The sequence below is a fragment of the Lithobates pipiens genome, unplaced genomic scaffold, assembly GCF_037356315.1.
Source record: "Lithobates pipiens isolate NorthernLeopardFrog02 unplaced genomic scaffold, aLitPip1_a1.2 Scaffold_10, whole genome shotgun sequence".
NCBI lineage: Eukaryota > Metazoa > Chordata > Amphibia > Anura > Ranidae > Lithobates > Lithobates pipiens.
The window spans coordinates 183,262,750-183,278,857 of NW_027507686.1; the positions used below are offsets into that span (position 1 = coordinate 183,262,750).

Here is a 16,108-nt window from a genome sequence, read left to right on the forward strand (position 1 = left end):
AGCACTGCATCCGACAGATCAACTACAGAATTTAAACATGAAAAATCCACTTCCCATGGACCAATTTCTTTGAAAACCACTAAAATGTCTACAGAATCTGGGAAAGTTACATCTGCTCCCAAGTCAACATCAAGTAAGCCTATAACAACAAAAGCGACATCTCAAAAAGTAAGCACTGCATCCGACAGATCAACTACAGAATTTAAACATGAAAAATCCACTTCCCATGGACCAGTTTCTTTGAAAACCACTAAAATGTCTACAGAATCTGGGAAAGTTACATCTGCTCACAAGTCAACATCAAGTAAGCCTATAACAACAAAAGCGACATCTCAAAAAGTAAGCACTGCATCCGACAGATCAACTACAGAATTTAAACATGAACAATCCACCTCCCATAGACCAATTTCTATTAAAACCACTAAAATGTCTACAGAATCTGGGAAAGTGACATCTGCTCACAAGACTACATCTGTGAAGCCTATTACAACCAAGGCAACATCTCATAAAGTAAGCACTGCATCCCATGAATCAACTACAGAATCTGAACATGAAAAATCCACTTCCCATGGACCAATTTCTTTGAAAACTACTAAAATGTCTACAGAATCTGGGGAAGTTACATCTGCCCACAAGTCAACATCAAGTAAGCCTATAACAACAAAAGCGACATCTCAAAAAGTAAGCACTGCATCCCACAGATCAACTACAGAATCTAAACATGAACAATCCACCTCCCATAGACCAATTTCTATTAAAACCACTAAAATGTCTACAGAATCTGGGGAAGTGACATCTGCTCACAAGACTACATCTGTGAAGCCTATTACAACCAAGGCAACATCTCATAAAGTAAGCACTGCATCCCATGAATCAACTACAGAATCTGAACATGGAAAATCCACTTCCCATGGACCAATTTCTTTGAAAACCACTAAAATGTCTACAGAATCTGGGAAAGTTACATCTGCCCACAAGTCAACATCAAGTAAGCCTATAACAACAAAAGCGACATCTCAAAAAGTAAGCACTGCATCCCACAGATCAACTACAGAATCTAAACATGAACAATCCACCTCCCATAGACCAATTTCTATTAAAACCACTAAAATGTCTACAGAATCTGGGGAAGTGACATCTGCTCACAAGACTACATCTGTGAAGCCTATTACAACCAAGGCAACATCTCATAAAGTAAGCACTGCATCCCATGAATCAACTACAGAATCTGAACATGGAAAATCCACTTCCCATGGACCAATTTCTTTGAAAACCACTAAAATGTCTACAGAATCTGGGAAAGTTACATCTGCCCACAAGTCAACATCAAGTAAGCCTATAACAACAAAAGCGACATCTCAAAAAGTAAGCACTGCATCGGACAGATCAACTACAGAATTTAAACATGAAAAATCCACTTCCCATGGACCAATTTCTTTGAAAACCACTAAAATGTCTACAGAATCTGGGAAAGTTACATCTGCTCACAAGTCAACATCAAGTAAGCCTATAACAACAAAAGCGACATCTCAAAAAGTAAGCACTGCATCCGACAGATCAACTACAGAATTTAAACATGAAAAATCCACTTCCCATGGACCAATTTCTTTGAAAACCACTAAAATGTCTACAGAATCTGGGAAAGTTACATCTGCTCACAAGTCAACATCAAGTAAGCCTATAACAACAAAAGCGACATCTCAAAAAGTAAGCACTGCATCCGACAGATCAACTACAGAATTTAAACATGAAAAATCCACTTCCCATGGACCAATTTCTTTGAAAACCACTAAAATGTCTACAGAATCTGGGAAAGTTACATCTGCTCACAAGTCAACATCAAGTAAGCCTATAACAACAAAAGCGACATCTCAAAAAGTAAGCACTGCATCCGACAGATCAACTACAGAATTTAAACATGAACAATCCACCTCCCATAGACCAATTTCTATTAAAACCACTAAAATGTCTACAGAATCTGGGAAAGTGACATCTGCTCACAAGACTACGTCTGTGAAGCCTATTACAACCAAGGCAACATCTCATAAAGTAAGCACTGCATCCCATGAATCAACTACAGAATCTGAACATGAAAAATCCACTTCCCATGGACCAATTTCTTTGAAAACTACTAAAATGTCTACAGAATCTGGGGAAGTTACATCTGCCCACAAGTCAACATCAAGTAAGCCTATAACAACAAAAGCGACATCTCAAAAAGTAAGCACTGCATCCCACAGATCAACTACAGAATCTAAACATGAACAATCCACCTCCCATAGACCAATTTCTATTAAAACCACTAAAATGTCTACAGAATCTGGGGAAGTGACATCTGCTCACAAGACTACATCTGTGAAGCCTATTACAACCAAGGCAACATCTCATAAAGTAAGCACTGCATCCCATGAATCAACTACAGAATCTGAACATGAAAAATCCACTTCCCATGGACCAATTTCTTTGAAAACTACTAAAATGTCTACAGAATCTGGGGAAGTTACATCTGCCCACAAGTCAACATCAAGTAAGCCTATAACAACAAAAGCGACATCTCAAAAAGTAAGCACTGCATCCCACAGATCAACTACAGAATCTAAACATGAACAATCCACCTCCCATAGACCAATTTCTATTAAAACCACTAAAATGTCTACAGAATCTGGGGAAGTGACATCTGCACACAAGACTACATCTGTGAAGCCTATTACAACCAAGGCAACATCTCATAAGGTAAGCACTGCATCCCATGAATCAACTACAGAATCTGAACATGGAAAATCCACTTCCCATGGACCAATTTCTTTGAAAACCACTAAAATGTCTACAGAATCTGGGAAAGTTACATCTGCCCACAAGTCAACATCAAGTAAGCCTATAACAACAAAAGCGACATCTCAAAAAGTAAGCACTGCATCCGACAGATCAACTACAGAATCTGAACATGAACAATCCACCTCCCATAGACCAATTTCTATTAAAACCACTAAAATGTCTACAGACTCTGGGGAAGTGACATCTGCTCACAAGTCTACATCTGTGAAGCCCATTACAACCAAGGCAACATCTCATAAGGTAAGCACTGCATCCCATGAATCAACTACAGAATCTGAACATGGAAAATCCACTTCCCGTGGACCAATTTCTTTGAAAACTACTAAAATGTCTACAGAATCTGGGGAAGTTACATCTGCCCACAAGTCAACATCAAGTAAGCCTATAACAACAAAAGCGACATCTCAAAAAGTAAGCACTGCATCCCACAGATCAACTACAGAATCTAAACATGAACAATCCACCTCCCATAGACCAATTTCTATTAAAACCACTAAAATGTCTACAGAATCTGGGGAAGTGACATCTGCTCACAAGACTACATCTGTGAAGCCTATTACTACCAAGGCAACATCTCATAAGGTAAGCACTGCATCCCATAAATCAACTACTGAATCTGAACATGGAAAATCCACTTCCCATGGACCAATTTCTTTGAAAACCACTAAAATGTCTACAAAATCTGGGGAAGTTACATCTGCCCACAAGTCAACATCAAGTAAGCCTATAACAACAAAAGCGACATCTCAAAAAGTAAGCACTGCATCCCACAGATCAACTACAGAATCTAAACATGAACAATCCACCTCCCATAGACCAATTTCTATTAAAACCACTAAAATGTCTACAGAATCTGGGGAAGTGACATCTGCTCACAAGACTACATCTGTGAAGCCTATTACTACCAAGGCAACATCTCATAAGGTAAGCACTGCATCCCATAAATCAACTACAGAATCTGAACATGGAAAATCCACTTCCCATGGACCAATTTCTTTGAAAACCACTAAAATGTCTACAGAATCTGGGAAAGTTACATCTGCCCACAAGTCAACATCAAGTAAGCCTATAACAACAAAAGCAACATCTCAAAAAGTAAGCACTGCATCCCACAGATCAACTACAGAATCTGAACATGAAAAATCCACCTCCCATAGACCAATTTCTATTAAAACCACTAAAATGTCTACAGAATCTGGGGAAGTGACATCTTCTCACAAGTCTACATCTGTGAAGCCTATTACAACCAAGGCAACATCTCATAAGGTAAGCACTGCATCCCATGAATCGACTACAGAATCTGAACATGGAAAATCCACTTCCCATGGACCAATTTCTTTGAAAACCACTAAAATGTCTACAGAATCTGGGAAAGTTACATCTGCCCACAAGTCAACATCAAGTAAGCCTATAACAACAAAAGCGACATCTCAAAAAGTAAGCACTGCATCCCACAGATCAACTACAGAATCTAAACATGAACAATCCACCTCCCATAGACCAATTTCTATTAAAACCACTAAAATGTCTACAGAATCTGGGGAAGTGACATCTGCTCACAAGTCTACATCTATGAAGCCCATTACAACCAAGGCAACATCTCATAAGGTAAGCACTGCATCCCATGAATCAACAACAGAATCTGAACATGGAAAATCCACTTCCCATGGACCAATTTCTTTGAAAACTACTAAAATGTCTACAGAATCTGGGAAAGTTACATCTGCCCACAAGTCAACATCAAGTAAGCCTATAACAACAAAAGCGACATCTCAAAAAGTAAGCACTGCATCCCACAGATCAACTACAGAATCTGAACATGAACAATCCACCTCCCATAGACCAATTTCTATTAAAACCACTAAAATGTCTACAGACTCTGGGGAAGTGACATCTGCTCACAAGTCTACATCTGTGAAGCCCATTACAACCAAGGCAACATCTCATAAGGTAAGCACTGCATCCCATGAATCAACTACAGAATCTGAACATGGAAAATCCACTTCCCGTGGACCAATTTCTTTGAAAACTACTAAAATGTCTACAGAATCTGGGGAAGTTACATCTGCCCACAAGTCAACATCAAGTAAGCCTATAACAACAAAAGCGACATCTCAAAAAGTAAGCACTGCATCCCACAGATCAACTACAGAATCTAAACATGAACAATCCACCTCCCATAGACCAATTTCTATTAAAACCACTAAAATGTCTACAGAATCTGGGGAAGTGACATCTGCTCACAAGACTACATCTGTGAAGCCTATTACTACCAAGGCAACATCTCATAAGGTAAGCACTGCATCCCATAAATCAACTACTGAATCTGAACATGGAAAATCCACTTCCCATGGACCAATTTCTTTGAAAACCACTAAAATGTCTACAGAATCTGGGAAAGTTACATCTGCCCACAAGTCAACATCAAGTAAGCCTATAACAACAAAAGCGACATCTCAAAAAGTAAGCACTGCATCCCACAGATCAACTACAGAATCTAAACATGAACAATCCACCTCCCATAGACCAATTTCTATTAAAACCACTAAAATGTCTACAGAATCTGGGGAAGTGACATCTGCTCACAAGACTACATCTGTGAAGCCTATTACTACCAAGGCAACATCTCATAAGGTAAGCACTGCATCCCATAAATCAACTACAGAATCTGAACATGGAAAATCCACTTCCCATGGACCAATTTCTTTGAAAACCACTAAAATGTCTACAGAATCTGGGAAAGTTACATCTGCCCACAAGTCAACATCAAGTAAGCCTATAACAACAAAAGCAACATCTCAAAAAGTAAGCACTGCATCCCACAGATCAACTACAGAATCTGAACATGAAAAATCCACCTCCCATAGACCAATTTCTATTAAAACCACTAAAATGTCTACAGAATCTGGGGAAGTGACATCTTCTCACAAGTCTACATCTGTGAAGCCTATTACAACCAAGGCAACATCTCATAAGGTAAGCACTGCATCCCATGAATCGACTACAGAATCTGAACATGGAAAATCCACTTCCCATGGACCAATTTCTTTGAAAACCACTAAAATGTCTACAGAATCTGGGAAAGTTACATCTGCCCACAAGTCAACATCAAGTAAGCCTATAACAACAAAAGCGACATCTCAAAAAGTAAGCACTGCATCCCACAGATCAACTACAGAATCTAAACATGAACAATCCACCTCCCATAGACCAATTTCTATTAAAACCACTAAAATGTCTACAGAATCTGGGGAAGTGACATCTGCTCACAAGTCTACATCTATGAAGCCCATTACAACCAAGGCAACATCTCATAAGGTAAGCACTGCATCCCATGAATCAACAACAGAATCTGAACATGGAAAATCCACTTCCCATGGACCAATTTCTTTGAAAACTACTAAAATGTCTACAGAATCTGGGAAAGTTACATCTGCCCACAAGTCAACATCAAGTAAGCCTATAACAACAAAAGCGACATCTCAAAAAGTAAGCACTGCATCCCACAGATCAACTACAGAATCTAAACATGAAAAATCCACCTCCCATAGACCAATTTCTATTAAAACCACTAAAATGTCTACAGAATCTGGGGAAGTGACATCTGCTCACAAGTCTACATCTGTGAAGCCTATTACAACCAAGGCAACATCTCATAAGGTAAGCACTGCATCCCATGAATTAACTACAGAATCTGAACATGGAAAATCCACTTCCCATGGACCAATTTCTTTGAAAACCACTAAAAGGTCTACAGAATCTGGGAAAGTTACATCTGCCCACAAGTCAACATCAAGTAAGCCTATAACAACAAAAGCGACATCTCAAAAAGTAAGCACTGCATCCCACAGATCAACTAGAGAATCTGAACATGAACAATCCACCTCCCATAGACCAATTTCTATTAAAACCACTAAAATGTCTACAGAATCTGGGGAAGTGACATCTGCTCACAAGACTACATCGTTGAAGCCTATTACAACCAAGGCAACATCTCATAAGGTAAGCACTGCATCCCATGAATCAACTACAGAATCTGAACATGGAAAATCCACTTCCCATGGACCAATTTCTTTGAAAACCACTAAAATGTCTACAGAATCTGGGAAAGTTACATCTGCCCACAAGTCAACATCAAGTAAGCCTATAACAACAAAAGCAACATCTCAAAAAGTAAGCACTGCATCCCACAGATCAACTACAGTATCTGAACATGAACAATCCACCTCCCATAGACCAATTTCTATTAAAACCACTAAAATGTCTACAGAATCTGGGGAAGTGACATCTGCTCACAAGACTACATCTGTGAAGCCTATTACAACCAAGGCAACATCTCATAAGGTAAGCACTGCATCCCATGAATCAACTACAGAATCTGAACATGGAAAATCCACTTCCCATGGACCAATTTCTTTGAAAACCACTAAAATGTCTACAGAATCTGGGGAAGTTACATCTGCCCACAAGTCAACATCAAGTAAGCCTATAACAACAAAAGCAACATCTCAAAAAGTAAGCACTGCATCCCACAGATCAACTTCAGAATCTGAACATGAACAATCCACCTCCCATAGACCAATTTCTATTAAAACCACTAAAATGTCTACAGAATCTGGGGAAGTGACATCTGCTCACAAGACTACATCCGTGAAGCCTATTACAACAAAGGCAACATCTCATAAAGTAAGCACTGCATCCCATGAATCAACTACAGAATCTGAACATGGAAAATCCACTTCCCATAGACCAATTTCTTTGAAAACCACTAAAAGGTCCACAGAATCTGGGAAAGTTACATCTGCCCACAAGTCAACATCAAGTAAGCCTATAACAACAAAAGCGACATCTCAAAAAGTAAGCACTGCATCCCACAGATCAACTACAGAATCTGAACATGAACAATCCACCTCCCATAGACCAATTTCTATTAAAACCACTAAAATGTCTACAGAATCTGGGGAAGTGACATCTGCTCACAAGACTACATCTTTGAAGCCTATTACAACCAAGGCAACATCTCATAAGGTAAGCACTGCATCCCATGAATCAACTACAGAATCTGAACATGGAAAATCCACTTCCCATGGACCAATTTCTTTGAAAACCACTAAAATGTCTACAGAATCTGGGAAAGTTACATCTGCCCACAAGTCAACATCAAGTAAGCCTATAACGACAAAAGCAACATCTCAAAAAGTAAGCACTGCATCCGACAGATCAACTTCAGAATCTGAACATGAAAAATCCACCTCCCGTAGACCAATTTCTATTAAAACCACTAAAATGTCTACAGAATCTGGGGAAGTGACATCTGCTCACAAGTCTACATCTGTGAAGCCTATTACAACCAAGGCAACATCTCATAAGGTAAGCACTGCATCCCATGAATCAACTACAGAATCTGAACATGGAAAATCCACTTCCCATGGACCAATTTCTTTGAAAACCACTAAAATGTCTACAGAATCTGGGAAAGTTACATCTGCCCACAAGTCAACATCAAGTAAGCCTATAACAACAAAAGCGACATCTCAAAAAGTAAGCACTGCATCCCACAAATCAACTACAGAATCTGAACATGGAAAATCCACTTCCCATGGACCAATTTCTTTGAAAACTACTAAAATGTCCACAGAATCTGGGGAAGTTACATCTGCCCACAAGTCAACATCAAGTAAGCCTATAACAACAAAGACTACATCTCATAAAGTAAGTACTGAATCCCACAGATCCACTACAGGATCTGAGCATGAAAAATCCACCTCCCATAGACCAATATCTATTAAAACCACTGAGAGGACAGCAGCGACCACCATGGAAAAATTCAGTTCTCAACAATCTGGGTCAACCAAACAATCTACGTCATCTACAGTTGAAAGTCATAGCACTAAAAGCACTGCTACCAAGACATCACGACCAGTTACAACAGGCACGGAATCGTTTTCTACCACCAGGTGTATGTGCAATTTTAACGGAATTATAGTTTCTCCTGGTAAGTATGTTTTTAGTTTGCACAAAAATTCTAATTTAAATGCACTATTCCAATTCTCCATGTTTTCAAAAAGATGAAGATATGACATAAACAATGTATAGACTAGAACCAAAAGCTTAAGTTTTAGAAACAATGTAATATGAATGAGAGATTACTTTTACAAATGAGATTGGGGCAAGTGAACCAGAAGCAGTTAAAAATAGCTTTGAACATTAGACATATACTGAGGGATAAAGCTGAAGTGGTAGAGTCCAAAAACAGTGTTTACAGGTTTTATATGCAGGAAAAATATAAATGCCAATTAGTGTTCAAAAAATTGCAAATTGACAAGAACTTACCTTATGTACAAGATGTTAGTGAGATACTACTTAGCAGTTCATTTTCACACAGTTTACACACAGCTTTCTCTATCATTGTTGTGAGAAATCATTGATTTCAACTGGGAACTTCTTGCTCAAAAGGCAAGAGCCCCTCCTCCAGCCCCCCCACGATACACAAAATGAAGATAATGATGTCATGTTTACCTTATGCATGCTGCTGTGTTATAAATTTAGCATTTCCAGATTGGCTGATACCAAGCAATGTTCAGCCTCTTCATGTAAATCCAGGCTGTTATGGACAGACCCCCTGTATTGCTTTGGGATACATGTAGTTGCATTTTCACACTGCCTGGGTTCACCAGTCCCCAGTAGCAAAGACATTTTCCCTTATTTGTTCATTGCATGCTGGAAAATGTAGTCTTAGTGCACTCATGTCAAAATGTTTCAACATGATAGTTCTGCCAAAGTTTGTCTGCAGCCTACTGCACAAAGTAGGCAGAAGAGGCAGTGGTCATCACATGACCACAAGTTTTAGGGATGCATTAAAGTGGTTGTAAATCCTAACATATACCCAGTGAAGTGACTGGCCTTAGGTAGGGATGAAACAAATCCTACTACATAACTTGTACCTGTCTATCTACAGCCATCTTTCCCCTGCATCCATTCAAAGTGCAGAATTTACAAAGGATCTCTCAGCTCTGAAAAGCAGGGGTGGAAAGCTAAAGTTACATCAGTGAGGACAGCTCTGACAGCTGATTGGAGGGAAGCGACACACGCCCCTTCACACAGGAACAGAGCTGAGGTTGTCAATCACAAGCTGTGCCCTCCACTGTCACCAGTTTTCTCTTGGTGTCAGGAAAGCTTGTCAGAAGTGACTCATGCTGATAACAGAGGAACGGGGTAGTGGACAGAAATGACACTTAGTGCTCTGTATTGAGACAAGTACACACTATAGAGGGATATGCTTTGTTCATATTTCATGTCTGAGGTTTGCAACCACTTTAAGGTAAGTTTAAAAAATATCTACAGTATGTATATATGGGAAAGTGAGGGGGGGGGGGGATATATTCGTTTACAGCCTTAAGTTGTGTTTAAAGGCAAATCTAACCCCAAGAACTATAATTTCATAAATTGCAACTTAGCAGTCATTATAGGTGGTAGCTGCATTTGTCTTTGTTTCTCAGGCAGTACAGAAAAATTTCAGTATCCTTCCAGTGTACTGAACCTAAACAATTCTGTCAACCTTCCCAGCTATCTTTTGTGAATTAAACAACCCTTTCCCTTTCCCTTTATGTAATGTGAATGGGGAAATTGGCATATGTTAGTAGTCTTTCTTCAAGGTGATATCTTTTATTGGTTGTTTACATTGCCTAGCAAAAGAGCTTGTATTGCCGCATTGTAGCTTTCCTGACTTTTAGTTAATTGTTGTTCTAATTATTACTTATTTGTTTTCAGGCAATGTTCTATATAACACAACGGACAATGAAGGCTGGTGCTTCTACGCAAGATGCAATGAGAAGTGTCAGGTAGAGAGATACAGTGAACCGTGTTCTACTGTGCCTACTGTGCCAAGCAGCACCAAAACTGCTAAAACTGTGACTGTTAGCACTGCCGGTACTACCACCTCAATAACAAGAAGCACAACAAAAACACCCGCAACAAGCACTAAGACTGCACAGACGAAGACTTCAGCATCAAGTGTCAGCTTAGCGAGCACCCCAACTCCTGGCTGTAGTGCAGTTATGCCTCCAAGAAAGGTAAGGGTATACCTAGTTTTCATCTGTAACATCACTTAGATGCATATGGAATCGAATTGCAAATTATTGGTTATGTAAACCAAAAATAATAAAATAGGGTCCTGTCAGTCCAATAACCCTAAAAGCTCTGTACATGCTTCAAGTAGGCATATGTAAGCACTGTATAGAAATACTGGTATATTAAGTACTACTGGCAATGCATGACTGGTCACACACACAGAAGACTTGTGATGGTCAGTGCATAATGGGAGAAGTCACACATTCATACCTGCACTCAAGTCCTATGTTTGGCCTGCTGGGTTGCTTCTGCCAGAGCAGGTGATATTAGTCGATGTAAAATTGGTGAATACATAGAAAATTAATTCTAGCAATATTGGTGGTAATTCATTTTGTGTTGATGAGCTTGATTGTGCGCTGGGTCATTTTTGTATTTCCCAGTATACTGCTATGCCCTTGTTCTCCTTTCCTATACTAGTTATTACAAATGGATCTGAGCAACTGCCATATTCAGCCGTATTGGAAACATAGTCTTCTCAGATGTTCAAAACGTTTTTTGGACTATATTCAGCCTTTACGGATAACTTTCAACAAGCAGGGTTTATATAGCAGGTTTAGCGCAATAGCCCATCTCCATGATAAACAGGGTAGCCTGGCCAAAGAAAAGTGTGATAATTTGCAGCAGGTTCTACTGTTATAGCAGGTCAGTTTGGTAGTACTAGTCCAAGAAGGGTATTCCTCTGTTCAGTTGCCCATTATTACAGCACTGACATCCAGCACATCCTGCAATTAGCACAAGGGTTCTTGTAGCTCTTGCTTTCAATTACAGTGTCATCTTTTATAGCATGGGCAATGTTACCTATTTCACTCTGCATCTCTTTCAGCATTGGATAAGAAATATGGCATCCCTTGCAAGTCAACACTGAATACAACAACCCTTATAATAACTTTACTTCTGTCCTAACTCAACAGCAAAGAACTCCCCCCAATCCTACTGTAACAATAGCAAACATTTTTGTAGAATGACCACAATCTCATATATATCCTTCTTGAGATTAAAGTGATATTAAAGTTTTAGCTTTTTAAATAAAAAAATAAAAAATAAATAACAAAAATCTCATACTTACCTGTTCTGTGCAATTGTTTTGCACAGAGCACCCCTGAGCCTCTTCTTTTCAGGTCCCCCGCCGACGCTCCTGGCTCCTCCCCCTTGACCAGTGCTCCCAATAGCAAGTCAATTCCTATGGGGGCACTGGTGAGTTCTTGCTCCCAAGCCCTGCTCTATGCATCCACAAGACACATAGAGCTGCAGCTTGGTCCCACCCCCACTCTCTCTTTATTGTCTCACTGGCTGTGATTGACAGTAGTTGGAGCTCCCATTGCTGTCTCAGCCAATGAGGAGAGGAAGTCCCGGGACAGCCGAGACTCCTGAGAACATTAATGGATCGAGAGAGAGCTGAGTATTGGTGGGGGGGAGCAGTACAAAGAAGGTTTTTTTCCTTGAATGCATGAAGGTAAAAAACTTCAGCCTTTACAATCACTTTCAGATGAAGTCCATACAAAAAAAATGGTGAAGGTGTGAATTGTAATTCTTTATTTATTTTTTTCACAGGTGAATGAAACTTGGATGATAGATCAATGTACCCATGCTACCTGTATTGGTCAAAACAATATTGTTGTAAACAAAAAAGAGTGTGCACCAGTTAAAAATGTGGTCTGTGCTAACCGTTTAAAGCCCAGGAAAACATTTGACGAGAGTGGCTGCTGCTATCAGAATGAGTGTGATTGTGAGTCCTACAAAGTAGAATTTTTTTGCTGTATGTAATGATTTAATTAATTTGCTGTAGCATTTGCTAAGTTCTCTTTTTTTATGCCCTTAGGTGTCTGTGGTGGTTGGGGAACATCCCATTATGTCACCTTTGATGGGACCTACTATGCTTTTAACGGCCAATGCACATATATCCTTGTTCAGCAAATCACTCCAGTCTTCGACCACTTTCGGGTTTACATTGATAATTTCGCTTGTGACCCTGATGACCCATCTTGTGTTAAGTCCCTTCGTATTATGTACAATAATGACACAATCGTCCTGACCTCTCAATCTTTGATCAGCCGAATAACAAACAAGGTAATCAATTCCACCTTCTAAATAGTTTTTTAGTTTGATAAGCTGTAAACCTATCATGGTCATTTGCTGGACATTAAAGTGTATGGTATAGCAAAAATAATACATATGCGGTATATTTCTCAAATATATACACACAGAAAAATACCTGGTGATGTGCCAAAAATGCTCTCAGCTCCTATTTCTTGTTGTTGGCTAACAGCACATGATATTTTTGTGGTATTAGCTCTGCCCAAGTGCATTTTGTTAACCTACTGAATCTCTTCCCACTGCCCTCATCTGCACAACATAGGAACTCATTTTCTGTAGTGGTTTATATTGATTAACTTGGGTACAACCAGCCTGTAGGATTTTACTTGCGATTATTGTTAGCAGCTGCTATAGCAACTAGCAATAATCACTGTCTTCTCCTGGTGGGGATGGCTTCCCCTGCCCCCGTGGTTGCAGGAAAGAAATTTGCGCCATCTATGGCCTACCTAAAAGGTATCAAATTAGAAATGTTTGTTGTTAGAGCTAACATACACTTCACATTTCAGCCAGTACTTTTTTCATTTCAGGTTTTGTTATTTATTACTCAGTATCTTTTCCCTTTTTATCTAACATTTTTGCATATATGTTACAGATTCACATCAACAATGAAAGAGTATACCCTGCAATCAACAAAAACGGTATAACTATTACATCCTCAGGCATCTTTATGGTAGTGGAGATACCGGAACTTGGAGCATACATCTCCTTCAATGTTCTTAGTTTCACTGTCAGGTTGCCAATCAAGAAGTTCTCAGGCAATACTGAAGGTCATTGTGGTAAGTCTCCAAAATGTTGGATTTGTTCTGTTTGTGCTGCATTATATAAACGGTCATACTAATAAATGCACCTAATTTCAATAGGAAAGTGTTCTAACAGTCAAGCAGATGATTGCACTTTGCCTAACGGACAGCAGGCTTCATCATGTACTGAGATGGCAGGACATTGGGGAGTACCTAATCAGGACTCGTCATCATGCAGTTCCATCACCACCAGTGCCCCCAATGTTAGTAACCAGCCAACATTATCTTACTCTCCCCTTCCATCCACATACTTCTCCTCTCACTCGTCCAGTGTACCTCAAACTCTACCAACTGTAGTTCCATCAACGGAAGTGTCTCTACTTCCATCAACATATCCCACTAAGGTCCAGACAACAGAAGAACCCTGCAACATCCCTGAAGTCTGCAAGGTTATTTTGAGCAGGTGAGCTTTTTTTTACTTTAGGAATAACTGAAGTCTTGTAAAGATTTGAGTAAAATTGAAAATATGAGGGAACCATGCAATCAATGAAGACACATTATAACAGTGTCATTAAAGCCGCATAACTTATTGTAGCTGACTTTGAAGATTGTGCCACACTGCTTTACACTAAAGCCATTAACTTTTGGAATTTTCAATAGTGTCTTCAAGGAATGCCATAAAGTTGTACCACCAGAGCCATTCTTTCAAGCTTGTGTTAGTGATGGCTGCACCAAAACAGAAGGTGAGGTTTTGTGCGCCAGTTTACAAAGCTATGCTAGGCTTTGTGGAATTGAAGGTGTCTGCATCGACTGGAGAGATAGCACTAATGGCGCATGCCGTAAGTATAAATTCCATCATAAGAACCAGTTATGCTTTGCATTTAAATTGCTAGTTACTTGCATATTACACAGATAAAGATAACTTCTTTATCTTTGTACAGCCAAGAACTGTTCCTCACACCTCGTATATAAACCATGTGGGCCTGCCGTAGAATCCACCTGTAACTCAAAGTAAGTGTATTTTTTGTTGCTTTTTTATCTTTGTTTGGATTTTGTTTTTTTGCTCTAACATCTGTTTTCGATTTTAGGTACAATCATGAATTTTGTAACAAGACCCGAGATTTCTTGGAAGGATGCTACTGTCCTGAGGGCACTACTAAATTCAACACCATATCAGACAAATGTGTAACCAGTTGCGGTATGTAATTTTCCATCTAGTTCAAGTATTCAGGATCTAATTGACTGCTCTGCATAGTTATAAATATACTCTCTGTTCATGCAGGATGTACTGGCCCAGATGGAATGCCTAGAGAGGTAAGGGATATAAGAGTTATATAATTGGAAACAAATATGTGGCAGATAAAACTGTGAACAATGTAGTATGTATTGATGTTCATTTACTTGCAGCCGGGAGAAACATGGGAAAGCAACTGTAAGACTTGTATCTGTGATAATGCAACAATGAGTGTGCGGTGTGCAGCAAAATCCTGTCCAATGTCTACTCCTGCATCCTGTACTGAAGAAGGATCTATGCCAGTTTCTGTACTCGACTCTTCTAACCCCTGCTGTCATATCACAGAATGCCGTAAGTACAGTGGTCGTTGCAAATTCAAATCATAGTGAAAATGTACCAGTAGTCAGACTATTAAAGCATTTACATATTCTTAACAAACATTAAAAGTACTTTCAAACAAGTCCACAATCACCTCTTTAGCTGCAAATAGCTGTCATTTCATAGACATATCAGCTATTAAAGATAAAAAAGAAACATCTGCTGTTTGTTTTACATTAGGAAGGTTGGCAGGCTACCAAGATCTGCTCTCCATTAAAGTATATGTAAATCCTTGCTTTGTAAAACAATCCATTCCTTTAAAATCAAAATGAAATACATTGTATATGTATATACAATATACAATGTATATACAATGTATTATGTATACGTATGAAAAACATTATAAATACATGTTTCCCCTTTTTTATAAGTCAACATATACCCTTTGTTCCCAGCTGCATAAGGAGCTCAGAGAGCTGAGAGCTAGGGGAGGCGAAACAACAGAACACCGATCTTCCCAGTGAATAGCTGTGCAGAGGGGTCATGTCAGCAGAAGTCTGATCATTGGAGGAGAGTAGGCTGAGTTCTAGCACAGCTAGAAAACTGACCAGGGTGCTCGCATGCCTAGTGTGGTCAGTTATTAATAGGAAATCAAAGGGACTGGCAGTAACACCAGGGATTTCACACAAAGGAACTAATGCAAAGAGAACAGGATATTTGTCATACAAGTACATGGTACAGCAGGCACAGGGATGAG

General features: G+C 39.3%; 1 protein-coding gene across 1 annotated transcript in view; it reads left to right on the forward strand.

The window, feature by feature from the left end:
* Positions 1-16,108, forward strand: part of LOC143926048 (uncharacterized) — a 72,792-nt gene that overhangs the window by 43,806 nt on the left and 12,878 nt on the right. Inside the window, exons 32-44 of the mRNA XM_077450222.1 lie at positions 380-1,237; positions 1,919-7,999; positions 8,579-8,830; positions 10,606-10,907; positions 12,517-12,691; positions 12,785-13,032; positions 13,652-13,835; positions 13,920-14,262; positions 14,460-14,638; positions 14,741-14,810; positions 14,888-14,997; positions 15,082-15,113; positions 15,207-15,384. Of these exons, the coding sequence (XP_077306348.1) occupies positions 380-1,237; positions 1,919-7,999; positions 8,579-8,830; positions 10,606-10,907; positions 12,517-12,691; positions 12,785-13,032; positions 13,652-13,835; positions 13,920-14,262; positions 14,460-14,638; positions 14,741-14,810; positions 14,888-14,997; positions 15,082-15,113; positions 15,207-15,384 (9,012 nt within the window). The remainder of the gene's footprint in view (positions 1-379; positions 1,238-1,918; positions 8,000-8,578; positions 8,831-10,605; positions 10,908-12,516; positions 12,692-12,784; positions 13,033-13,651; positions 13,836-13,919; positions 14,263-14,459; positions 14,639-14,740; positions 14,811-14,887; positions 14,998-15,081; positions 15,114-15,206; positions 15,385-16,108) is intronic.